This window comes from Aotus nancymaae, unplaced genomic scaffold, assembly GCF_030222135.1.
Source record: "Aotus nancymaae isolate 86718 unplaced genomic scaffold, 86718_ANA_hifiasm-v0.15.2.pri h1tg000010l, whole genome shotgun sequence".
Classification (NCBI taxonomy): Eukaryota; Metazoa; Chordata; class Mammalia; order Primates; family Aotidae; genus Aotus; species Aotus nancymaae.
Window position 1 is genome coordinate 78,906,855 of NW_026988421.1, and position 27,579 is coordinate 78,934,433.

Genomic DNA, 27,579 nt, shown 5'->3' on the forward strand with positions numbered 1-27,579 from the left:
AGTGATTCCCCTGCCTCAGCCTCCCGAGTAGTGGGATTACAGGCACACGCCACCATGGCTGGGTAATTTTGTATTTTTAGTAGCGAAGGGGTTTCACCATGTTGGCCAGGCTGGTCTCAAATTCCTGACCCTCAGGTGATCCACCGACCTTGGCCTCCCAAAGTGCTGGGATTATAGGCATTAGCCACTGCCCCAGCCTAAACACTTTTTAACAATTTACTATTTTGAATTAGTAAGGCCACTTTTGGCTGGGCTTGGTGGCTCACGCCTGTAATCTCAGCACTTTGGGAGGCTGAGGCGGGTGGATCACCTGAGGTTAGGAGTTCAAGACCAGCCTGGCCAACATGGTGAAACCCTGTCTTTAAAAAAAAAAAAAAAAAAAAAATATATATATATATATATATATATATATATATATATATTTTAGAAAAAAGAAAAAAAAATAGGGCCACTTTCTGTCAAGGTTTTTTTTGGGGGGGGGCGAAGAGATGGGGTAATAGTTCCACACTTACAAGGATATTTGTTTAGACCAAGCTTGTTTAACCCACAATCTGTGGGACTGCATGTGGCCTAGGATGGCTTTGAATGCAACCCAACATGAGTTCGTAAACTTTCTTAAAACGTAAGTGTTTTGAGATTTTTTTTTTTTTTTTGAGACAGAGTCTCTCGCTCTGTTGTCCAGGCTGGAGTGCAGTGGCCCAGTCTTGGCTCACTGCAACCTCTGCCTCCTACATTCAGGCAATTCTCCTGCCTCAGCCTCTGGAGTAGCTGGGATTACAGGTGCATGCCACCACACCCAACTAATTTTTGTATTTTTAGTAGAAACAGGGTTTTACCATGTTGACTTGGCTGGTCTTGAACTCCTAATCTCAAGTGATCCGCCCACCTTGGCCTCCCAAAGTGCTGGGATTACAAGCGTTAGCCACCATGCCCAGCCTGTGATTTTTTTCTTTAGCTTATTAGCTATTGTTAGCGTTAACTGTATTTTGTGTGGCCCAAGACGATTCTTCCAATGTGGCCCAGGGAAGCCAAAGGTTAGACACCCCTGATTTAGACAAATAAGTGAAGGCACACTGAAATAACGGTTATATGTAATAACCTGTGCTTTTTGGAACTCGTATTCATCTCAGATATTTCTTGCCATGGGAGATCCTCTGAACTCTCAGGACTGTTTCGTGTCACCCCTTTATGCTCTACCTTCTTCCCCTGCCTAGAATGCAAGTAGGGCTTTGAATCTCACCTTTGATTCTACTGTGATCCTGTCAAATATAGTAATGCTAGAAATATAGGTCTGAAGTTTGGGAGAGAGATTGGCTCAGTATAGATTTGTAAAGCACAGTTGGATATGTGTTAGTTAAATAAATGGGATTGGATGACATTCTCTAGAATGTGTGGAAGGGAAAGAGGTGGCTCAGGGAGGAAGAGAGAAAAATTGGAGAGGTAGAACTAGTTAGGAAAGAGTAATGTTCTAGAAACTAAGGAGAGAGTTTCACAATTGCTATGGTGAAGTTGTGTGAGTTCGTATTTGGCAGTTTGGACTTCATTATTGTCTTATCAGAGATAGGAAATAAAAGTCAGGTTGCAGGACATTTAGGAGAAAATAGTAAGTGAAGACACAGAAGCAATGAATGTCATATACGCTTTTTAAATATTTTGGAGATTACCCATAGTAGGCCTGTCCCTTGGGTAAGACAATCAGGGTAGTTTTCCTGGGCCCTATTTTGAGGTGGGAAATGACTCAGGGGCTTTACTGTATGACTTTTTTTTCCTGAACATTAGTAAAATTCAGTTCCAAAATTTTGTGATTAACTGTAGTCCTAAGAGCCTACGAAAAAATGCAGATAATGGGCATTTCCACATTGGTTGAGTTGTCCTAGTTTTCTCTCTTCTAGAGATGCTGTCCCCTCCTTTTAATCCTGTAGTAGCTCCTATCACTTTTTGTTTTTGAGACAGAGTCACCTAGGCTGGAGTGCAGTGGTGTGATCTCAGCTCATTGCAACCTCTGACTCCTGGGTTTAAGTGATTCTTGTGCTTCAGCCTTCTGAGAAGCTGGGATTACAGGCACCCACCACCACACCTGGCTAAGTTTTGTATTTTTAGTAGAGACGGAGTTTCACCATGTTGCATAGGCTGGTCTCGAACTCCTGACCTCAGGTGATCCACCTGCCTCAGCCTCCCAAAATCCTGTGATTATAGGCGTGAGCCAAGGCTCCTGGCCTCCTGTCACTTTTTATAATTGTCAGTTTGTTTTTCCTATCAGAATGTAAGCTCCTTAAATCTCTTTGTTGTTGTTTTGAATTCCCAGGGCCTAGCATAATGCCCAGCACATAGTGTTGAGTGTTTGTTACGTGAGCGATTGAAGGAATAATCCAATACATATCGTCTTAAATACAAAAGAATTCCAATATGGTGCTCTCACAGAGTCAAAAAAGCAGAATGTTTCAGGAAAGAAGGATTGATAAACAGTTTCTAATGGTAGTAAAAGTATTGAAAACTGACCTTTGGATTTGGCTTTTAGAAGGTTATTGGTTTCCATAGTGAAAACTTTTACAGCAAAATGGTTGGAGTAGAAGTGGTTGAAGGATAAATGAGAAATGAGATGCAAGAAACAACAAACAAGTTTGTGGGGGTTGTTGAGTTTTATTTTTAAAGATTTGTAGCTGAGCATGACAGGTATGTGCCTGTAGTCCCAGCTATTTGCGAGGCTGTGGCTGGATGATAGCCTGAGCCTAGGAGCTTGAGGCTACTATGAGCCATGATTACACCACTGCACTCCAGCCTGGGTGACAGAGCAAGACCCTGACTCAAAAAATAAAATCAAATAAAGATTTGAAGCTAAAGGGAAGAAACTATTAGAGATGTCAAAGATTTGATGGAAGAGATTTCATTATCATGGTAATGTTATGCATTTGATTTGCATATATCTTAAGTATTCCCACCAACATTTCTTTCTTTCTTTCTTTCCTTCTTTCTTTTCTTTCTTTTCTTCTTTCTCTCTTTCTTTTCTTTCTTTCTCTTTCTTTCTTTTCTTTCTTTCTTTCTTTCTTTTTCTTTTTCTTTCTTTCTTTTTTGAGACAGTCTCACTCTTTCACCCAGGCTGGAGTGCAGTGGCATGATCTCAGCTCACTGCAACCTCCTGGGTTCAAGCGATTCTTCTGCCTCAGCTTCCCTGGTTGCGAGGACTACAGGCTTGTGCCACCATGCCCTGCTAATTTTTGTATTTTTAGTAGAGATGGGGTTTTGCTATGTTGGCCAGGCTGGTCTTGAACTCCTGGCCTCAGGTGACCTGCCCACCTGGGCCTCCCAAAATGCTGGGATTACAGGTGTTAGTCACTGCGCTGGCTCCAACCAACATTTCAAGATAATATAGTCTCCTTCCACTTGGGTTTGATATATTAATGTATTTTGAACTTGAAGGCTTTTGCTGTGCTATTTGGGACCCCTAGTGGTAAATCTAATAATGACAAGCAATAAAACATCTAATATATCAGTTATATTCCTTATGAAGGTTATTCTGTCTATGAGGACTAAATGAGATTAGAATATGTAGTTATAGCAATTATAGTGATTCTTAATCATTTTTTTAAAGAGAGGGTCTCACCAGGCATGGTGGCTCATGCCTGTAATCCCAACACTTTGGGAGGCTGAGGCAGGAGGATCACTTGAGGTCAGGAGTTTGAGAACAGCCTGGGCAACATGGTGAAACACCATCTCTACTAAAAAATAAAAACTAGCTGGCCTTGATGGTGGGCACCTGTAATCCCAGCAACTTGGGAGGCTGAGGCAGGAGAATCGCTTGAACCTGGGAGGCAGAGGTTGCAGTGAGCTAAGACTCTGCCATTGCACTATAGACTGGGCAACAAGAGCAAAACTCTGTCTCAAAAATAATAATAATAAAGAAGGTTTCACTCTGTTCCTCATTCTGGAGTGTGGTAGCGCGATCATGGCTCACTGCAATGTCCGCCTCCCAGGCTCAGGCAATCCTCTTACCTCAGTCTCCCTAGTAGCTGGGACTACAGGCGTTTCACCACTATGCCCAGCTAATTTTAAGAAAGTTTTTAGTTTTTAAATTTTTTTGTAGAGATAGGGGTCTTACTATGTTATCCAGGCTGGCCTCGAACTCCTGGTCTCAAGTGATCCTCCCACCATGGCCTCCCAGAGTGCTGGGATCATAGGCGTGAGCCACCATGTTTGGCCAAAAATGAGTACTTTTTTTTTTTTTCTTTTTTTTGAGATGGAATCTTGCTCTATCACCCAGGCTGGAGTGCAGTGGTGTGATCTTGGCTCACTGTAACCTCCTCCTCCTGGGTTCAAGTGATTCTCCTGCCTCATACTTCCAAGTAACAAGTACTATAGGCACGGGCCACCACACCTGACTAATTTTTGTATTTTTAGTAGAGGTGGGGTTTCGTCATGTTGGCCAGGCTGGTCTCAAACTCCTGGCCTCAAGTGATCCACTGCCTCAGCCTCTCAAATTGCTGGGATTACAGGTGTGAGCTACCATGCCCTGCCCAAAAATGAGTAATTTAAAGGTGACTGTAATATAGTTAAACAAATGCCTCTTTTTCCATTCTTTACTAGCTTGCTATTTAAATGGGGCAAGTTTTTACAACATAAGAAAAAAACAGGCCAGCACGGTGGCTCATACCGATAATCATAGCACTTTGAGAAGTGGAGAGGGGTGGATCACTTGAGGTCAGGAGTTTGAGACCAGCCTAGCCAACATGGTGAAACCCTGTCTCTATTAAAAGTACAAAAATTAGGTGGGTGTGGTGGCATAGACTGTAATCTCAGCTAATCAGGAGGCTAAAGCGGGAGAACTGCTTGAACCCAGGGAGCGGAGGTTGCAGTCTGTCTAGATCGCAACATTACACTGTAGCCTGGGCAACAGAGCAAGACTCCATCTCAAATGAAATAAACATACTAAAAACCTATTTGCTTGTTTGATGTGATTCTACTTAGTTTTATTTCCCTTAAAGAGAGTCTTTAGGTGAATAATTTTTGTGAATATTTTGATTTCTCCTTAATAATTTATTGTGTATTTATGAATTTTATGTAATCAAATATATCAAAATAATCACCTATATTAATTATGTTTTTGACTCAGTTATCACATTTTCTTTTAGTACATTATTAAGTTAATATGCAAAAATATGCTGACAATATATTAATTTTGGATTTTTCATTTTTATCAGAAATCATGAGTGGAGGATCTCAAGTCCACATTTTTTGGGGTGCTCCAGTTGGTCCACTGAAAATGACAGTATCACAAGACACAACTTCTTTAATGTCTCTTGCTGACCCCTGGAAAAAAATTCAGCTTTTATACAATCAACATTCTTTATATCTGAAGGATGAAAAACATGAGCACAAAAATCTTGAAAACTATGAAGTCCCAGAATCTATTGATTCTCCAGATCTTCTTAGTGTTCATTTTTTAGCAAACTATGTGAATAGACATGTTCATGTGAAAGATGACTTTGTACATTCTGTTTTTGAAACACAGAATGTAGAATCCCGGAAGATTCACTCCTCCAGGCTGAATGATGTAACTAGCTCTAATATGCAAATATGTGGATCTAAAGGCAGAGTCTCATATTTAACTGAAGAAGAAAAGTATCAAAAACTTCTCAGTGAAAATAAAGTTATAGATGAACAGCGTGAACATCAATCAGATATATATAGTCAGAACTTTCAAACAAATTTCTTTCAGTTAGACCATAAGTGTGCAGCTAGGATGGATTTGGTTTGTAGTACTGAACAAATTAACGTAGGACCTGAAGTGGTACAAAGAGAGTATGTGCCAACAGAATATCAAGAAATACAAAACCAGTGTTTGGAATTATTTTCCTTTAATACAGTAGATAAGCCAAGGTCTGAAGGAGCAATTAGGAAGGTCTCAGACCTTAAAATATCAACTGATACTGAATTTCTCAGTATAATGACCTCCAGCCAGGTTGCTTTTTTAGTTCAAAAGAAAGACAAAGAGCGGAATTCTATAAATAAAGGGAATGCAAACGTGGAGACTGAACCAAAGGCAAGTAATGGAGAAATAAGAATACCTGAAGAGAATTTGATTCAGCTTGATGATTTTACAGAAACATGTGAAAGTGGACAAAACCAAGCATGTTCCCTTGAACTTTTTAGTCCTGTCTGTCCTAAAACAGAAAATAGCCACATTTACATAAACTCTGATAAAGGTCTTGAAGAAAATACCGTATCTCAAGAACTTTTCAGTTCTGAAGATGAATTGCCACCAAATGAGGTATGTATTGAGTTGTGTAGCTCAGGAATACTGTGTTCCCAGCTAAATACCTTCCACAAAAGTGCTGTTAAAAGAAGCTGGACCTCTGAAGATAAAACGGGACAATCTGAAACTCTATCTAGAACTAAGAAAATGAAGTTACTTTCTAATGCAGGAGACTCTGCTGTAGCAGTGGATCAGAGGAATGTGTCTGAATTTAAGGGTATTAAAAAAACATCATTAATAAACAACTGTGATTCTAAAAGACAGAAGTATAATTGTTTAGTCATGGTGCTATTTCCATGTCATGTGAAGGAAATAAACATAAAATTTGGACCAAATTCTGGCTCTAAAGTGCCTTTAGCAACAGTTACAGTAATTGATCAATCAGAAACTAAGAAGAAGGTTTTTCTGTGGAGGACTGCAGCATTTTGGACATTTACAGTGTTTCTGGGAGATATAATTTTACTCACAGGTGAGGTCATTATGGTATAGTGTAGCTTACTTTATAAAGCTAAGTTTTGTTTCTTTTTGCTTTTCTTTGACTTTTGGTCTTTGAAGACTCTTTGTTTAGTCATTTGCCTCTTCTGAGCTGAGCCTAATTGATCCCTTTATTGCATCTGCATTGGTCTCCTTCCCATTGTCCACTCTCCAGCCTGTTGCCACTCCTGGGCCTCTGTTCTGTCCTACTGAGTTCTGCCCCTTCTTACTACTTATCCCCTCTTTTAATAAGCCTTCCCTAGTCAGGTGAGGTGGGTCACATCTGTAATCCCAGTACTTTGGGAAGCTGAGGCAGGAGGATTGCTTGAGGCCAGGTATTTGAGACCAGCCTTGGCAACATAGTGAGACCACATCTCTACAAAAAATAAAATAGGTTGTGCCTGTAGTTCCAGCTACAAATGAGGCTGACATGGGAGAATTGCTTGAGCCCAGGAGGTTGAGACTGCAGTGAGCTTTGACTGGGTCGCTGCATTCCAGCCCAAGCAACAGAGCTAGACCTTTCTGCTTCTTTACCTAATATCTAATAATTCTGTGCACATATGTTCTTACTGAGGGAACAGTTACTGATTTCTATTGCTTTATTTTATTAAAATTATATTAATTACACTTGGAAATATAGAAGGAAAAAAACTGGTATTATACCAACTTAACTTCCAGTTATTTTCTCTGTTTTTCTTAAAATGTGTGTGCATGTATATATATATCACACATATAAGCTCACATTTATTGGGAGCTTGCTTTGTGTCAGACCCTGTTTTAGACTTTACATGCATATCTCATTGCAACAAGTATATGAGGAAGGTACTGATTTTTATCCGCATTTTTCACTTGAGGAAGCTGAAACCCAGAGAAGTAAAGCAACTTGCCCAATGTCATACATCTAAGAAGTGGCAAAGCTATGGTTTCTCCTAAACTCCAAAATCCATACTTTTACTATATAGTTGTAATCATAAAGAACATTTTGTTTTTAAAATTTTTAATTTATTTTTAAGAGACAGTCTTACTGTGTTGCAAGTGCAATGGCTGTTCACAGGCACAATCCCACTACTGATCAGCATAAGAACTTTTTAATTGTTATTTTTAACAGCGTCTCACTGCATTACCCAGGCTGATCTCCAGCTCCTGGGCTCAAGTGATCCTTCTACCGCAGCCTCCCAAAGTGCTGGGATTACAGGCATGAGCCACCATGTCCAGCCTAGCATGTTATTTTTGACACGCCCTGTTTCCAGCCTGGGCCATTTCACTCCTCCTTAGGGAACCTGTGGTCCTCCACTCCCAGGATGTCATTATATTGGTGCCAAGCTTAGTGCAGACACCTGATCAGCTACAGCTCTGAACTCCTGGGTTCAAGTGAGCCTCCTGCCTCAGTCTCCCCGGTAGCCAGGACTGTAGGCATGCATGCCACTGCACTCAGAATATTTAATTTAATTTAATTTTTTTTTTTTTTTGGGGGGGCAGAGCGTTGCTCTGTTGACTAGGCTGGAGTGCAGTGGCACAGTCTCAGCTCACTGCAACCTCCGCCTCCTGATTTTCCTGCCTCAGCCTCCTGAGTAGCTGAGATTACAGGTGCACGCTGCCACACCTGGCTAATTTTTGTATTTTTAGTAGAGACGGGGTTTCACCATGTTGGCCAGGCTGGTCTTGAATTCCTGACGTCAGGTGATCCACCTGCCTCGGCCTCCCAAAGTGCTGGGATCACAGGCATGAACCACCATGCCTGACCAGAATATGTTTTCACCTAACATAAGAAATCTAACATTGTGTTACATGTTCTTTGTTGATTTAAAATTGACACACAGTGTATTAGAGCCAGGAGAAAGTTGATTAAGCGTAATAAAATATCTGAAGAAAGAATGTGATAGAGAGGAGGTATAAATTAGTTTTAGAAGCTTAGAAAAAGAAAACTTCAAAGCAATATTGATAGTCCTACCAAATAGTTTACAAGAGGAATGAGAACTTTGGCTAATGTACCTTTGTGTTCCTGTAGGATCGTCAAGTACAATCTTTTATAAAGAGGCAAACACAAGATTGTAATGAACAGGCTTAGCATATTCGCATCCCACTGGCAGTATTAGCTATTATTATTTATATGTGATTATATTATTGGAGGTTCAATTCACCTAACTCCCTCTGTTCTGATTCAGTGCTTGCTGAATACCTCTTTGCTTGTGATTTGGCTTTCTGGTTGTAGAACTGCCCACAGTGTGAGAACAGGCTGAAATGTTCTTTTTTGTTTGTTTATTTTGGGCAATTCATGATTCATTATAAATGAAAAAAGTGTCTTTTTTCTTTAATTTGTCTCATTAACTGATTTAGTTTGAGCTTATGCTGCAAAGCTGAAATCTAGTTTTCGTGTGTTGACAAAATTAAGTTTACCGGACTGTAAAAGAGGGCTGGACCCTAGACCACGGTCATTTTTACTGAGGTAATTACTGTTACCAGGGGCCTCTCAGGGGCCTTTTCCTTTTTCCCAGGTAGATGGAAACTCAACTCTGCAATCTCTGTATTTTTTCCTAATATCTCTACAATTTTTAACAACTAGGTAACATTCTATCAGGTGGCTTTCATGCAATTTACTTAACCAGTTTCCTATTAGAAGACATTTAGATGATTTCTATGAACATCTTTTGTAAAAATCAGATTTTTTTTTCTTATTTATGCAGCCAACAAACATGAAAAAATGGTCATTATCACTGGTCATTAGAAAAATGCAAATCAAAACCACATTGAGATACCATCTCACACCAGTTAGAATGGCGATCATTAAAAAATCTGGAAACAATATGCTGGAGAGGATGTGGAGAAATAGGAACACTTTTACACTGTTGGGAGTGTAAATTAGTTCAACCATTGTGGAAGACAGTGTGGTGATTCCTCAAGGAACTGGAAATAGAAATTCCTTTTGATTCAGCAATCCCATTACTGGGATTATATACTCAAAGGATTATAAATCAGTCTGTTATAAAGACACATGAGGGCTGGGCGCAGTGGCTCAGGCCTATAATCCCAGCACTTTGGGAGGCCGGGGTGGGTGGATCATGAGGTCAAGAGATCGAGACCATCCTGGTTAACATGGTGAAACCCCGTCTCTACTAAAAATACAAAATTAGCTGGGCATGGTGGCACATGCCTGTAGTCCCAACTACTCCGTAGGCTGAGGCAGGAGAATTGCTTGAACCCAGGAGGCGGAGGTTGCGGTGAGCCGAGATTGCGCCATTGCACTCCAGCCTAGGTAACGAGCAAAACTCTGTCTCAAAAAAAAAAAAAAAAAAGACACATGCACACGTATGTTCATTGCGGTACTGTTTACAATAGCAAAGACTTAGAACCCACCCAAATGCCCATCAAAGATAGACTGGACAAAGAAACTGTGGCACATATGTACTATGGAATACTTTGTATCCATAAAAAAGGATGAGTTCATGTCCTTTGCAGGGACATGGATGAATCTGGAAACCATCATTCTCAGCAAATTGACACAAGAACAGAAAACCAAACACTGCATGCTCTCACTCATAAGTGGGTATTTAACAATGAGAACACATGGACACAGGGAGGGGAACATCACACACGTCTGTTGAGGGATGGGGGCTAGGGGAGGGATAGCAGGGTATGGGGAGATTGGGGAGGGATAACATTAGGAGAAATACCTAATGTAGATGATGGGGGGATGGAGGCAGCAAACCACCATGGCATGTGCATACCTATGTAACAATCCTGCAAGATCTACACATGTACCCCAGAACTTAAAGTATAATTAAAAGAAAAGAAAAGAAAAAAAATGATCTAGTTTACTGATTTCTGAATAAGTTTCTTTTGTGTGGAACAGATGGAAATGTTGGGGAAAAAAAAATCTACACTCTTCTGTTGGCCTAATAAAGCATGAACTTACTTTGGATAGCTTGGATAGTTCATACTACCTATTTATATATGTCCCAAAACAGAAAAATTGTTTTTTTGGATTTTTTTTTGTGAGACAGTCTCACTCTGTTGCCCAGGCTGGAGTGCAGTGGTGCCATCTTAGCTTACTGCAACCTCTGCCTCTCAGGTTCAAGAGATTCTCCTGCCTCAGCCTCCCAAGTAGCTGGGACTACAGGCGCCCGCCACCACCCCTGGCTAATTTTTTTATTTTTAGTAGAGACGGGGTTTCACCATGTTGGCCAGGCTGGTCTTGAACTCCCAACGCTGTAATCCATGGACCTCAGCCTCCCATAGTGCTAGGATTACAGACGTGAGCCACTGTGCCCAGCCCAAACTGAAAAATTCTAAGTAACAGATGTATTCCAGATCTTGTTTAGTTTACCAACACAGTAGACAGTTTGCTATTACACTTTTAGCAATAGAATGAAGAGATGCCAAAAATAAGGATTATCTAAGGAAGACTAGATAATTAGAAGAATTAGAAGAAGACAGGGAGGCGAGCTGGTTAACATTGTGAAAAAACAACATTTAAAGGACAAACAGAAAAAGAACTAGGAGCTGGGGCATGTCAGTGAGAGGGCAGGAGGGAGCCAGGAGGCCAGGGCAGGCTACTCATCCTCTGCATGTACCACTAGTGATTAACGTGTCACTAATCCAACATAGGCTTCACAGTCCTAGCTTTCAGAACGCTTTCCTTGAAATTTCTCATCTGTTCCTTTTTTCTGAAGAGCATGCATCCTGAATGTTGGATCATGAAAAGTCTTGAATGCTGTACTAGCTCTTCCTGGGTAGGCAGTGGGGAGCCACTGTTTTTTAGCAAGTCACCTGAACTCATTGATGCTCTAATATATCACTTGCCTGAACTTATTAATGCTCTGATACATCACTCATTAGCATTGTAGGACATGGGTTGCCAGGGAGACAAACACCTGTTGGGAAGGAAAGGAATGTGTGATGTAAACAGTAGTAGTGGCAGGGGATGGGCACATTAAAGAGGCAGAGGGGCAGGTCGGGGCTGGTGGAAAAGAGTGGGAAGGGAGAGGAGAGATGACTTCAGATTTTAGTTTACTTGATTAGCAGTATAGTATCAATAGATGAGATGGGCATTATGAAAGGAAAAGCAGGTTTGGACATTACTGAGTTTGGGGAGCTAATAGAATATCCAGGTGGGAATTTCCATTAGACAGTTGTAGATAAAAGGCCAAAAAGCCGAGGAAAGGGTCTGGAATCTAAATCTGGAAATAGTCACTTGGAATTGATGCATCCTTGTTTTTCTTTCCCATTATCTCTAAATTATTTTGCTATTGTTAATTCATGTTTATGCTCTGACACTGTATACTGATTATATCCTGCCTTGGAGATAGCTCCCTTCCCCCCTTTCTCTTTACAGCTCACAAGTTTTGCTCTACCTACAATTGTTTCTACCTGTTGGTATGCTTAGTTCTACATGATTCTATTCTGTCTTAGATACACAGCTCTCTCTTTCCAATTGGAAAATGTTCCCTACCTCCAAAGTCTTTCACTTTTAACTTCTGTAGAAGGTAATTATCATGCTAGTTAGGGAAAAATAATCAAGTGTGTTAAGATGCCTTATATTTAGATATATTTATGGTAGAAGGGAACCAATGCATACTGAATATTATTACTCTCCTAGGCACTACTGTTTTGGAACCACTACTTTGCTTTCTGATCCTAAAAAAGTTGTTTTTAATTTATCAGAAATATATATGAAAACATTTGTCTTATGTAAACAAAAGCGATTAAACCTTTTTTTATAGAGCAGTGTGCTTCCATACTGATATTATTTGAATATACAGAAGCAATTTTGTTATTTTACCTAGATTTAGATTTTAGATTTGCTGTTTTGTCATTTTGTGCCCTTAGGCAGGTAATTTAACTTATTTGTTCTCTAGTAGCCTGGTATATGGGCGGTATGTATGCATAATATTTTGCTATGATTGGTAAAGTAACTACATTGTGAAGGAATTTATGGCATGATCAGAATGTTTTTTCTCTCTCTAGATGTTGTTATTCGTGAGGACCAATGGCTTGGTGAGACAGTACTACAATCAACATTTACCAGTCAGTTATTAAATCTTGGGAGTTATTCATCTATTCAGCCTGAAGAATGTAAGACACATTTTGAATGAAATAATTTATTAGTGTTTAAACTATATAAACATACTAGGAAAGATTAGGGTTAAAAGGGTTCTTTTACAAAATGTTTTCTAAACGGTTATAGTGTATTGGTTTCTTTTTGTTAGTAAGAGTAAAAATATAATTTTAAGAAATTTCTATTTTGTATATTGTAAATCACATTTATTTTAGGAAGTATTGGGTCTCATGTTTCATTTTCGTAGGCAGTCAATACAGCAGTGGTTCTTCACCTTTTAGGGAGTCAAAGACCTCTTTGAGAATCTATAGACCATTTCTTCAGAAAAATGGACTTAGGTAGATAGGCACAAAATTTTGCTTATAATTCTAAAGCATTCCATGGACCTCTGAAGTTCTTCTGTGGAACTTCTGAGCTTCTGATTAAGAATCCTTGAGGACCCAGCACTTTGGGAGGCCGAGGCGGGTGGATCACGAGGTCAAGAGATCGAGACCATCCTGGTCAACATGGTGAAACCCCGTCTCTACTAATACAAAAAATTAGCTGGGCACGGTGGCGCGTGCCTGTAATCCCAGCTACTCAGGAGGCTGAGGCAGGAGAATTGCCTGAACCCAGGAGGCGGAGATTGCGGTGAGCCGAGATCGCGCCATTGCGCTCCAGCCTGGGTATCAAGAGCGAAACTCCGTCTCAAAAAAAAAAAAAAAAAGAATCCTTGAGGAAATAATGTATTGGTCTCACATTCAGACAGCTGTGGTTTGAATCCTTATTCTTCTACCTACCACCGCTAAGAAAAACTGCCTTCCTTCTTTAACATCCAGCTTTATTTCCTTTAAAGGAAACTGTTTAATGAATAAACTAGCGTCTATCTTCTCCTCTAGGAAATAAAAAAGAAAACAAAGTAAGGGAAACAGTATAAACCTGTGGTTATGGTCCCTGGAATTAGCTAGGATTTAAATCCTAGCTCTCTTACTGCCAGTCTTTGTCTTTAGGCAAGTTGTTTCACTTGATTATACCTCTGTCTCCTTGCCTGTGAAATGGAGATGAAAATACATACATACCTCATAGGGTAGTTGTGAAGATTAAGTGAGGAAATGAATATAAGGTGTTGAACCTGCATGTAATGTAGTGATAACATAGTAAGATTAGAGGGAGAAGAAATAAGCTAGCAAAATATATTTGATAAAATTCTGAAATATCATACAAGAAAAAAGCTAGGGAAATATACTGATTTTACAAGAAGATAAATGGAAAAATAGGAAAGTTATAGCATGTATATGGAAGCTAGAGCATGGATCTCCAACCTTTGTATTCTTAAAAAAAGGCAGAGTAAGTAGAAGGGAAGAGCAACGATTAGAATAACAAGAATTGTGTTTGGAATGGGCAAGGTTTCACTATACACTAGGGTGGCCCATCAGCAGAAAATCAACTCTGACATATTTCATAGACAACTAAAATAGAATTCTTCATCTATCCAATATGCATTTATTATGTGTTGGCATTGTTTCATTTACTGTGCTTACTGTACACTGGGGTTATAATGATGCCTGTCCTCATGGAGTTTACATTCTTATGTGGAAGACAGACCAAACAAATGAACGAAACAAACATAAAAGTAAAATATTTGCAGGTGACAAGAAGTGCTATGAAGGAAACTAACAAAGGGCTGAGATACAGAATGCCATGGTTCTAGTTGAGAAGGGTTGATCATGTAGTAAAATCAGAGGAAGTTGTTACAATAGCTGAAGTTGAGAGATGATGGGAGGCCAGTGGAGCTAAAGAGTGGAGATATTATTTGTAAATAGAATTAGTAGGATTTTCTGATGATGTGGGTCTGGGGATGAGGGAAGAGGGACAGTCTACTGCTACTGGATTACTGGTTTAAGTAACTAGGTAGCTTTTATTGGGAAAGACTGAGAGGGAACTGGTTTATGAGGAAAATTAAGAGCTATGATTCAGGCATGTTAAGTTTTAGGTATCTTTGAGATAGATATTCAAGTGGAGATGTCATATAAGAACTGGAAACAAAGTTCAGTACTCAGAAGACAGGTTTAAAATTAAGATGCAAATTTTAGAATTAATAGCATATAGATAATATTTATTATTTAAAAAACTTTTAAATTTGAAATATTATCTGTAAAATTATAGAATCACAGGGGATTGCAAAAATAATACATAAAGTACCATGAACTCTTCATCCAGCTTCTCCCAGTGGTAAGATCTTACACCGCTTTAGTACAATATCGACAACAGTAAATTAACATTTGTTTAATACTGTTAACTAGTAACATACTAGAATACTTTCCCTTTCAGTATCAATAAATATAGTATCAACTGGGCATGGTGGCTCACACCTGTAATCCCAGCACTCTGGGTGGCTGAAGTGGGAGGATTACTTGGGCCCAGGAGTTCAAGACCAGCCTGGACAATATGGTGAAACCTTGTCCCTATTAAAAATATGGAAAAATTAGCCAGGTGTAGTGGTGTACACCTGTAGTTCCAGCTACTGGGGAGGCTTAAGTTGGAAAATCACCTGAACCTAGAAAGTTAAGGCTGCAGTGAGCCATGATTGCACCACTGCACTTTAGCCTGGGTGATGGGAGTCAGACCTTGTCTCAAAATTTTTTTTCTTAAATAAATATAGAATCAGTACAACATTATAATTATAATATGATTAATACTATATCAATAAAATAGATATATGTAGTTTTAATGCCAGTGTCTTATTTAATAGAAAAGCATTAGAGGCATTATCATTAAAATCAGGAAAAAGATAAGGATGTCCACTATCTCTGCAACTATTCATCTTATACTAGAGTTATCAGCCAATGCACTTAGACAAGAAAAAACATCTGGCCTGGTGCAGTGGCTCACACCTGTAATCCCAGCACTTTGGGAGGCCAAGGTGGGCAGATCACTTGAATCCAGGAGTTCGAGACCAGCCTGGCCAACATAGCAAAACCCTCTTTCTACTAAAAAGACAAAAAATTAGCCAGGTGTAGTGGTGCATGCCTGTGGTTCCAGCTTCTCAGGAGGCTGAGGCATGAGAATCACTTGAACCTGGGAGGCGGAGGTTGCAGTCAGCACTGCTGCACTGCACTGCAGCCTGAGTGACAGAGCAAGATTTTGTCTCAAAAAGAAAAAAAAAAAGAAGAGTCATCTGAATGGATAAAGAATAATGAAAATTATCTCTATTTACAAATGCTCTGATAACGTACCTGAAAACTGCAGGGAATCAAAGTTAAAACAAATTTAAATAATAAGAGAATTCAGTGATATAACAGGATGCAAAATTAATGTTAAAAAATATCATTAGGCTGAGTGCAATGTCTCATGTCTGTAATTCCAGCACTTTGGGAGATGCAAGTGGGTGGACAGCTTGAGCCCAGGAATTCAAGACCAGCTTGGGCTACCAAAAAAAAAAAAAAAAAAAAAAAGAGCTGGATGTGGTGGCACACATCTGTGGTCCCAGCTGTTTGGGAGGCTGAGGTAAAAGGACTGCTTGAGCCCAGGCTGGGGGATGAGGTTGCAGTGAGCTGTGATTTCACCACTGTACTCTAGCCTGGGCAACAGAGCAAGGCCCTGTCTCAAAAAAAAAAAAAAAAAAAAAAAAAACCAAGTTAGACAATATGCACAAATAATAAACGGAGGGCATAATGATAGTGAAAAACTCATTTACAATAATAATAAAGAAGATATTTCAAAATAAAGTTAACAAGAAATGTGCAAAACCTGTATGAGGAAAAAATTTAAACACTCCAGAAAGAAATGAAGACGTGAATAAATGGAAAGACATCCCCTGATCTTGGATAGGGTGACTCAACATTATAATGATGTCATTTCTCCCTGAGTTAATAGGTAAATTCAATGCAGTTCCAATAAAAATATCAACAAGCTATGTTATGGCATATAAAAGTTGACACTAAAGCTCATATGGGAAAACAGACGTGCAAGAATAGCTGGGAAAAGACTGACAAAGGAGAACTACAGAGGAGGGGAACTAGCTTTACCAGACATTAAAACATACTATCAAGCCTCTGTAATTAAAACAGTGAAGTACTGATGCGTGAATATACAAGTAGACCTGTGGAATAGAATAAGAAGATTAGAATTAGACTCACATACATGTAGCAGTTTAATGTATGACAAAGGTAGTATCTGAAATCAGTGAGAGAAAGGCTCACCTCTTAATAAATGGTGCTGAAACAACTGGGTAGCCATTTGGAAAAAAGGGAAAATTGGACACATATCTCACAGCAAACAAAAATAAACACCGTATGGATTAAGAATCTAAATGTAAAAAATAAAACCATGCAACAGCAAGAAGGAAACCTGACTGAATCCTTTGTAATCTCAGTGTAGGGAAAGGCTTTTTCTTAATATTACTCAGAATCCAGAGGCATTAGAAGACAAGACTGATAAATTTTACTACAGAAAAATGAATTTTATGTAACCCAAAACACCATAAGCAAAGTCAAAAGACGACTGACAAACTTTGGAGAAAATATTTGTAACATATAACAAAAGGCTAATATCCCTAATATATAAAGAACTTTTAAACATTGAGTGTCAAAGGCCAGGTGTGGTAGCTTACAGCTGTAATTCTAGCATTTTGGAAGGTTGAGGTGGGACAATCACTTGAGCTCAGAAGTTTGAGGCCAGCCTGGGCAACATAGTGAGACCCTGTCTCTACAAAAAGTCAAAAAATTAGCAAGGTGTGGTGATACATGCCTATGGTCCCAGCTACAAAGGAGGCTGAGGCAGGAGGATTGCTTGAGCCCAGGAGGTTGAGGCTGCAGTGAGCTGTGTTCATGCTACTACACTCTAGCCTGGCAAAAGGGAAAATGTGAAAAAGATATGAACAGTTAGTTTTCAAAAAAAGATATAAAATGGCTATCAAATAAAGCATAATTAGAGAAATTCAAATTAAAACTACATGAAGATATCATTTCTCACCTTTCAGATTGGAAAAATTTTTAAAAAAGACAACACATTCATTCCTTTAGTGAAACTGTGAGGTAATATGTCCTCTTACACATTGGTTGTAGGAATACAAATTGCTACAACCCTTCAAAAGGATATTTGACACTATCTAACAAAATTACATATGTACTTAGCTTTCAACCTAGCGATCCCGCTTCTAGGACTCTACCTTGAAGCTACACCTCCAACACTGTGAAAATACATATCACAGGGTTATTCATTGCAGTATTGTTTGTAATTGCAAAATATATAGGAGAATGATTTACTAAATTATGGTACATTCACATAGTAGAACAGTTTGTACTATGCAGCAGTACAAAAAGAATGAAAAAAATCTCTATGAACTGATATGGAACGATTCCCAGGACATGATGTTATGTGAAAAACATAAACCCCTGAAAAGTGTATATAGTATGCTGTCTTTCCTGTAAGAAGGAATGGAGGAATAAGAAAATACCTCTTTTTATTTGTGGAAAGAAAATGCAGGAAGGATAAACCAGAAACTAGAGAGATTGGTTGCCTACGGGGGGCAGGTAGGAGAGGGGTGGAAGAAAGTGGGGAATGGGAGCAGGAAAGCTGGGGTCAGGAGGAAGTGACATTTCTCTGAGTTTATCTTTTTTGTGTAGTTCTGACTCACAGAACCATAGTAATGGTAGAACCAACTAGAATGTGGGGGAGGCAGAACCCAAAATAGAATACGAACACTAACAAATGAACCTAATATTGTTACAAATGAATAAAATAACTACACAGAAGGGAGTGGGGAAGAAAAAAACAAACCTAAGTAACTGGAAAAGAGTATATTGACTGGATTCTCTAAGTCTAAGGACAGAAAGGACTATGTGGTGGCTCACACCTGTAATCCCAGCACTTTGGGAGGCGGAGGCGGGTGGATCACTTGAGGTTGGGAGTTTGAGACCAGCCTGACCAACATGGAGAAACCCCGCCTCTACTAAAAATACAAAACTAGCCAAGTGTGACGGCACATGCCTGTAGTCCCAGCTACTCTGGAGGCTGAGGTAGGAGACTTGCTTGAACCTGGGAGGCAGAGGTTGCGGTGAGCTGAGATTGCACCACAGCACTCTAGCCTGAGCAATGAGTGAAACTCCGTCTCAGAAAAAAAAAAAAAAGAACTGTACACAAGTGCTGCAATCTAGTTAGAAATACGTTTCTCAAAGGGGAATGGCTTAGCAATAACCTAGAATGAACAAATGAGTACATAGATTGTAGATAGTGAGAGTTGGATTTCTCATTGTTGGAGAAAGAAATTATAAATAAGGGAAGGTTAAAAGGAACCAGAGGTATTGTTGTAAACTGAGGATTTTTAATAAAGATAAATGGATACAGAAATATAGGCATGTATATATGGGAGGGCTAGTACAAATACATACATCTCCTAGGTCTGTTCACTGAGCAAGCACAGATGCAGTGACTCTCCAGTAACAATGAGCATACCTGGTGCCCAGATATTGGTCTGTAAACATTTTCTCTCTCTCTCTCTCTCTTTTTTTTTTTTTTTTTTTTTTGAGACAGGGTCTGGCTCTGTTGCCCAGGCTAGAGTACAGTGGTGCTATCTCGGCTCACTCTAACTTCTGGCTCCTGGGCTCAAACCAGCCGCCCACCTCAGCCTTCCAAGTAAATGTACCACAGGTGTGCACTACCACGCCTGGCTAATTTTGGTATTTCTTGTAGAGACTGGGTTTTGCCATGTTGCTTAGGCTGGTCTCGAACTACTTGGGCTTCAGCAGTCCACCCATCTTGGCCTCCCAAAGAGCTGGGATTACAGGTGTGAGCCATTGTGCCTGGCCAATGTTATTCTCTAATGAAAGGAACCAGCTCTGCTAAAAGTAGTTCATTACCGGACTGGGTCAGGGCAAATTCAGGATGAGCCTGGAAGTCTGGTGGTGCCAGATAAGACACGTTGAAATAATGCAAGAGCCAACCTGAAGGAGCACCTACTGGCTAAAGCTGATGCAATTTGAGTAAGAAAATAATGATAGTATTGGATTAACACCTAGAGAATAAAATATTTACAAATCCTTACTGATAGAAATATATATTTATTTCATTAACTAACTAGAGGGGAAGGGAGAGCTCTTCCTTCCAGTGGAATTCCAATTAATACATCTGAGAGAAAAGAAAACAAATAGAGAATTACTGGCCATGCTCAGTGGTTCATGCCTATAATCCCAGCACGTTGGGAGGCTGAGGTAGGTGGATGCTTGAGCCCAGGAGTTTGAGACCAGCCTGGGCAACATGGCAAAACCCTGTCTCTATAAATTAAACTACAAGAATTAACTGGGTTTGGAGGTGCATGCCTCTAGTCCCAGCTACTTGGAGGCTGAGATGAGAGGATTGATTGATTCCAAGAGGTTGAGGCTGCAGTGAGCCATGAACTTCAGCCTGGGCAACAGAGTGAGACTCTGTCTCAAGAAAAACACAGAACAAAACAAATCACAAAAATAGAGAATTACCATTAGGCAGATATCACAATAATAAATCTGCACAGACAAGGATCCTTTGATAGATGCTAAAATTAGTAGTTGAAAGTTTGAGGAGAGATAGCATTGCATAGTCTCAAAGTATCTCCCCAAGATACCTGCTTACTAGAGGGAAAATAATAAATTTATAGGAAAGAAACTCTTCAGACACCAACTTAACTGAGTGATCAGGATAAGTATCACCAGTAATAAGATGTATGGGTATCATAAATTCCTTGATATTATCCATTGAGAAGGACACACCATATTTTTTATGGAATTGCCAGAAATGCATAACTTTATTCCAATCATAAAACACTGGAGAAACTGAAAGGGAAGGATGTTCTACTAAATAATTGATCAGGCTTCTTCATAAGTGTCAAGGTAATGAAAAAGAAAAGACTGAGAAACTCTTAGAGGCTAGAGGAGACCAAAGAGAGATAAGAACTAAATGTGAGGTGGGATCTTGGATGAGATCCTACATAGAGAAAGGATATTAATAGGAAAATTGGTAAAATTAAATAACATCTGTATTTTAATTAACAATATTTAATTAATGTTAGTTCCTGTTTAAGATAATTTATAATATGTGAGATGCTCACATTAATGGATATAATGAGGAATATAAGGGAACTCTGTACTATTTTTACAACTTTTTTTGTAAGTCTTACATTAATTAAAAACAATTTTTAAAAGTGATATTCAATCATCTTGATAGGTACAAATAAAGCTTTTGGTAAAATTCAACAGCTATTCATTAGGAATAGAATAAAATTTTCCTTAGCTTCATAAAGAATGTCTTTAGAAAACCCAGAACAATTATCCTAATTGGAAAAATATTAGAAGCATTTCTTTTAAAATTCAGGAATATAACTAAGATACTGCTATTACTACTTTTCTTCAACTCTGTATCAGAGTTATTAACTAGTGCAATAAAACACGTAAAAGAAATTAGATATGTAAATATTGGAAAGGTAGAAATAAAACTGTCATTGTTATAGATGGTTTACATACCTTTTTTACTCTAAAAACTACAAGCAAATTATTAGAAATAATAGGAAAGTTTAGCATAGTTGCTAGATATGAGATTAATATATAAAAGTCAATCACATTTCTAGAGTAGAGCAACTAACAATAACAAAGGAAGGTGTCATTGACAATAATGTTATTTTGTACTAATAGTAATAAGTGTAACAAAGTATGTGAAAGACCTAAAAAAGGAAACATTTTTTTTTTCTTTTTCTCCCACTGTTCCTGTAGCAGGAAAGGAAAAATTTTTAAATGAAGAAAAACTAACGAAGAATGAAATAAACATATGCCTTATTAATTGATTGGAAGATTTAATGTTGTGAAGATTTCAATTCTTTTTAAGTTGATTTGTAACTTCAGTGCAGGTTCAATAAAAATCCTCATAAGATTTCCAGGATGCAGTGGCTCATGCCTGTAATCCCAGCACTTCGGGAGATCAAGGCAGAAGAATCTCTTGAGACAAAGAGTTCAAGACCATTAAGATTTTCATCTAATTTGATAAGATTATATGATATTTCTGTAGAAGAGTAAGTGGTCAAAAACAGCCAGGGCATTTTAAGAAGAGAAACTGGGAAGAATAATTTGCCCTATCAGCTATCAGGACTTAGTATGAACCTATAGTAACTAAGATGGTGTGGTTTTGGCCAGTTGAAGTCAGTTAACTTTTTAATTTTGAGATTTATGTAAAAGATACAAGTTTAATATTCTGCTTTGAATCTTTGAAGGTGTCACCTCTTAGAGAGAGAGAGAGAAAGTGTGTGTGTGTGTGTGTGTGTGTGTGTGTGTGTGAGAGAGAGAGAGAGAGAGAGAGAGAGAGAGAGAGAGATACCTAAGTGGCTTCTAAGCAAAATTCACCATATTTTATATATGTTGATATAATAGAAGGGGAAGGAACGTTTTGAAATAATGAAAATAACATGATATGCAAATGCTTTGCGAGAGATTTGGGAAATGTAGATACCTGGTTTTAAGGCTGATCTGGATTCAGGTAATAGTTCAGTAATTTCATAAAATTTTTATGACAAAATTCTGGATGGAGAATATTCCATGAATCCCCTAGAGAGTTTCAGGTTTTTGTAGAATGATGTGAAAAATCTTGAACCAATTAGATAATCTTAGAAGTTACTTCAAAATCTTTGTTTTTACACATACACAGAAATTTATGATGCTTTATTTGTCATAGGTTAGTAGCTAAAGTGTATTCTAAAGTTTTTTATTGATTTAGGAAAATGGCTACCAGTGAACATTTTGAGAATATTGCAGTCGTTTTTATTCTGAAAGAGTAAACCATTTGGTTACTGAGTTTACCAATTTGGTTTTGATTTTGTAAGTGGTTACAACTCATGAGAGCATTCTTAATTCTGATCAATATATTGTGTTTTTGGAAAAGACCTCTGGGAAAGAATTATGACTAAGCCCTCAAGAGCAATTGCAGCAAAACCAAAAATTGAAAAGTGTGACCTAATTTTATATATATATATATATATTTTGAGACGGAGTTTCGCTCTCGTCACCCAGGCTGGAGTGCCATGGCACGATCTCGGCTCACCACAACCTCCGCCTCCTGGGTTCAGGCAGTTCTCCTGCCTCAGCCTCCTGAGTAGCTGGGATTACAGGCACGTGCCACCATGCCCAGCTAATTTTTTGTATTTTTAGTAGAGACGGGGTTTCACCATGTTGACCAGGATGGTCTCGATCTCTTGACCTCGTGATCCACCCGTCTCAGCCTCCCAAAGTGCTGGGATTACAGGCGTGAGCCACCGCGCCCGGCCCTAATTATATATTTTTTAAATTTATTTTTTAAAAACAGGATCTCACTCTGTTACCCAGGCTGGAGTGCAGTGGCCTAATCATGGCTCACTGTAGCCTCGATCTCCTAGGCTCAAGAGATTTTTCCACCTCAGCCTCCTGAGTAGCTGAGACTATAGGCGCATGCCACCACACCCAGCTAATTTTTGTATTTTTGGTAGAGGCGGGATTTTGTCATGTTGCCCAAGCTGGTCTTGAACTCCTGAGCTCAAGCAATCCTCTCACCTTAGCCTCCCATATTGCTGGAATTACAGACGTGAGCCACCGTTCCCAGCCCCGAAATAACTATCATTAAAGAGTCAAAAAAACAACAGATGTTGGTAGGCTGTGTAGAAAAGGAAATACTCATATACTGTTGGTGGGAATGTAAATTAGTTCAGCCATTGTTGAAAGCAGTTTGGAGATTTCTCAAAGAACTTAAAACTGAACTATCATTTAACCCAGCAATCCCATTACTGGGTATATATCCAAAAGAAAATAGATTGTTCTACCAAAAAGGGGTATGCACTGTAGCACTTTCACAATAGCAAAGTTGTGGAGTCAACCTAGGTAGCCATCAATGGAGGATTGAATAAAGAAAATGTGGTACATATACACCATGGAATTCTACGCAGCCATAAACAAAGAATGAAATCATGCCAGGTGCGGTGGCTCATGCCTGTAATTTCAGCACTTTGACAGGCTGAGGCAGGCAGATCACTTGAGTCCAGGAGTTTAAGACCAGCCTGGACAATGTAGCAAAACGCTGTCTCTACAAAAAAAAAAAAAGCCAGGCGTGGTGGTACACACCTGTGGTCCAAGCTATTTGGGAGGCTGAAGTGAGAGAATCACCTGAACCTGAGAGGTGGAGTTTATAGTGAGCTGAGATCACACTATTGCATTCCAGCCTGGGCAACAGAGTGACATCTTGTTTCAAAAAACAAACAAAAATATTTGCACCGACATGGAAGCAGCTGGAGGCATTTATCCTAAGTGAATTGAGAGAGGAATAGGAAACCAAATAACATGTATTCTCAATTATAAGTGGGAGCTAAACATTGGCTAATTGTGGACATTGAGGTGGCAGCGGTACACACAGGGGACTATCAGAGGGAGGGGGGCAAGGGTTGAAAAACTACCTGTTGGTTACTCTGCTCGGTACCTAGGTGACAGGATCATTTGTACCCCAAAGTTCAGTATCACACAATATACCCAGGTAACAGACCCCCGAATCCAAAGTAAAAGTTGAAAATACTTCTGTTCTTTCCTCTTTATAGTGAGGTGTTACATGTTTTACAAACCTAGTTCTGATAATGTGACAGGAATATAAATTTATCTTGAATATTATTAAATATATAAGTCAAAGATTAACACAGTGTTTCCAGGAGATAGACTGTTTTTGGAATCTAAATAACCAGAGGTTTCCATGTAAATTTTTATGAATCAGGGACAAATATGTAATTTGATAAAAGAGATCTTTTTTGACCCAAAACTCTAATTTGTTCATGAAAAATGAAGCCCAGAGAAGTTATGTACAATTTCACAGAGCTTATTATTGACAAAACTAGAATTTGAATACAGCTTTTCTGATTCCAGATTTGTTGGTAATACTGTGAAAGAAGAATTCTGTCTGGTAGTATTATGTGTGGTTTTAATTTTTTTCTTTATAACTTTAGTTTGAATTTTATGTGTGTGTAAGCATCTGCATTACTTGTTTGTTTATTTATTTATTTATTTATTTTTTATTAGAGATGGGGTTTCATCATGTTGACCAGGCTGGTCTCAAACTCCTGATCTCAGGCAATCCTCCCACCTTGGCCTCCCAAAGTGCTGGAATTACAGGCGTGAGCCACTGCGCCCAGCGAATCTGCATTTACTTTTAAAAACTTTCATTGTAAAAGCCTTCAAGCCTATACAAAAGTAGAGAGAATACAAATCATAATGAACTTAAGTACCTATTAGGCAGCTTATTAAAACACAGTCAGTTTTGTTTCTCCTGTTGCATCCCTTTTCTTTTACTGTCTAAAGGAAGGAAAGAAGAATCACAAGTCAGTTTATGGACTCTGCTTTCTAAAAAGTACTTAAGTGTTTATTACCAATATCTTATTTTGGTCAGCAATCAATCACGTACTCAAACATACTTCTCTTACCTTCAGAAAAATTAAAATTTAATCAGTAAAACACATCAACCTGTACATGAAAATACATGCATCTTATTGTATATAAACTTTATCTTAATTTAAAAAATGAGAAAAAATATGAGACAGGAAAGAGAAAAACATTTAAAAGACATAATAACTGAAGAATTAAAAAACCAATTGAACACTTGAAAAATATTACAATGTAGCACATGCTCAAAAGCGTTCTGAGCTCAGGGAATGCAGCAGCACTGTGAGTCTATAGTGGTCGTCATTCTATATGGTATTGGGTAGGGTGAAAAGATTTCCAGCCTTGCAGCTGGAAATTGGTGGGGACAGAGGCCTTGCTGTGGAAAGAGTAAGGCACGATCAGGGAGAGAATGAGAGAGGTGGCTCCGAGCTTGTTTCAGAAGGGAAGTCCCCAGGGGCTTGAGGAGGAATGGCAAAGGCTGGGATAGTTAGGAAAGCAGGATCAAATCAGACTCCAAGTCTTGGGGAACTGATTGGCTGTTACAGGGTGGTGGAGTCAAAAAAGAAAAAAGAAATTTTGTGTTTGGTTTATTGATAGAAAAATGATGTTATTAACAAAGTAGAGAAGTAAGGGAACAGCACAAGTTTTTTAGGGATAGTAAATAATTCCATTTCCATTGGTTAAAAATACCAAGTTTATTTTTATATCTAAACTGATTCAAGACTTAGCTGTTATACATGTTTTAGAGAAAACAAAACCATGTTGTATATCTAATCATACTTTACAACATAAAATACAGTTCTAAAAAATGTTATTTTGTCAAGAAAAATACAATGTTGTCATCTTTTGTCTGTCTGTATGTTTTTTCTTCCTTAGATTCCAGTGTAGTTAGTGTTGTTGTACTTCAAGACTTACTGGCATATGTGTCCTCAGAACATTCCTACCTCAGAGATCTTCCTCCAAGGCAGCCTCAGAGGGTGATCAGTATAGACTTTGTAGAGTTGGAGCACCTTCAGCCTGACATATTAGTCCACGCAGTACTAAGAGTTGTTAATTTCACTGTACTGACAGGTAAACATTTTGACTGCCTCCTTAATTGTAGATTATGGAAAAATTAAGATACAAGACCATCTTAGTGTACCATTTGGTTATCACTATATATGTATCATCAGCTATTAAAGTATGATATCACATATGATAGAGTAATGCCAACTAAGATACTCATTTTCCTTTTCCAGAGGCAGTATACAGTTATAGAGGACAGAAGCAGAAAAAAGTTATGTTAACAGTGGAACAGGCCCAAGATCAACATTATGTGCTTGTATTATGGGGTCCTGGAGCAGCCTGGTACCCTCAACTTCAAAGGAAAAAAGGTAAACACACCAAAAAGCATTTATCCTATTTATATTTCAGTAAATGATTAATGTTTATGAACCCAAGATGGAGACTAGACAACATTTGAAATACAAGTGATCATGATTGAATATTCTTCTGCAAATGTCTTCTGTTAAAATTTTGTATCTCTTGTAGCAATTCAGTTATCGAATAAGTCCTCAATAATTAATGGTGGTTAAATAAAGGTTTAAATTTATTCCCAGATACACTACTTTACCTTTTTAGTGAAGATCTTACCTCCTCCAAATAATGTTCTTTAGACATTTAGTTCTAGAGAAGCTTCTACAATTTTTTTCAGCCAAAGTACTCCGATAAATAAACTCTCTGATTATAACGCAGATTTCAGAGGAGTTACGTTAACTCTTTCAAGTCACAATTACTGTTCAATAAATTACTGTGTTTCATGTTTCTATTATAGTTGTTTTAAAAGCATGTACTTTTAGCCATCCCTAGAATGTTCAGTATTAAAATATGACCCATGATTATGTTTTTCTTTAAAGCATAAATTATTTATGGTATATCGAATTAAATGGAATTGATATTTCATTAAAATAGTATAATATCTTCCCTTTGCTATCATGAGATCCTTTAGTTATAACAATCAAAGACAGTTTCATTTGTGGCTTATGAGTTATTTTTCCCTGCTAAATTAATTTAGAGATTGATTCAGTATATTACTTACTGTTTTTTACCTGAAAGAGTTAATGTCTCTTTCCAAACTTCTGCCTTCCAAATCATTATTTGGTGGTAGGATCTGTCACATTGTCTCTCTTAATCATTAATAGCTATGACTAGGATTTGAGATAAATCTAACTTTCGAGTTTTATGTTAAGATCAAACAGGGACAGATGTTTGTTTGGTTGAGCAAGCTGACAAACATGTATCAATGATAGACTATGATCATTGAGCACCATAGCCTAGAACACGAGTCTAGTGCATGCTACACAAGAATGTGGGTCACAGGTATAGTGGAGCCATAACAAAGCAGATTGCTTCATGTAATGTGAATATTCTTTTAA

The 27,579-nt window shown here is 38.4% G+C and overlaps 2 protein-coding genes across 10 annotated transcripts in view; one reads left to right on the forward strand and one right to left on the reverse strand.

Moving 5' to 3' along the window:
* Nucleotides 1-26,850, reverse strand: part of LOC105731048 (small nuclear ribonucleoprotein Sm D2-like) — a 32,520-nt gene extending 5,670 nt beyond the window's left edge. The window contains exons 1-2 of one of the 3 annotated variants that reach the window (XM_064374419.1): nucleotides 26,798-26,850; nucleotides 25,012-25,078 (exon numbers count right to left, since the gene is read on the reverse strand). The gene's annotated coding sequence lies outside the window, so the exon portion shown is untranslated. Of the gene's footprint in view, nucleotides 1-25,011; nucleotides 26,306-26,797 lie in introns of those variants that run through there. The other 2 variants (XM_064374421.1, XM_064374420.1) reach the window with 2 other exon arrangements.
* The window catches only part of SHLD2 (shieldin complex subunit 2), an 89,404-nt gene that overhangs the window by 42,339 nt on the left and 19,486 nt on the right, over nucleotides 1-27,579 (forward strand). For all 7 annotated transcript variants that reach the window (XR_010341842.1, XR_002478825.2, XM_021672252.2 and 4 more), the window contains exons 2-5: nucleotides 5,196-6,719; nucleotides 12,689-12,796; nucleotides 26,042-26,236; nucleotides 26,404-26,538. Coding sequence is in view for 5 of the 7 variants with exons in the window: in XM_021672253.2 (XP_021527928.2) it covers nucleotides 5,196-6,719; nucleotides 12,689-12,796; nucleotides 26,042-26,236; nucleotides 26,404-26,538 (1,962 nt within the window). In the remaining 2 variants the exon portion in view is untranslated. The remainder of the gene's footprint in view (nucleotides 1-5,195; nucleotides 6,720-12,688; nucleotides 12,797-26,041; nucleotides 26,237-26,403; nucleotides 26,539-27,579) is intronic.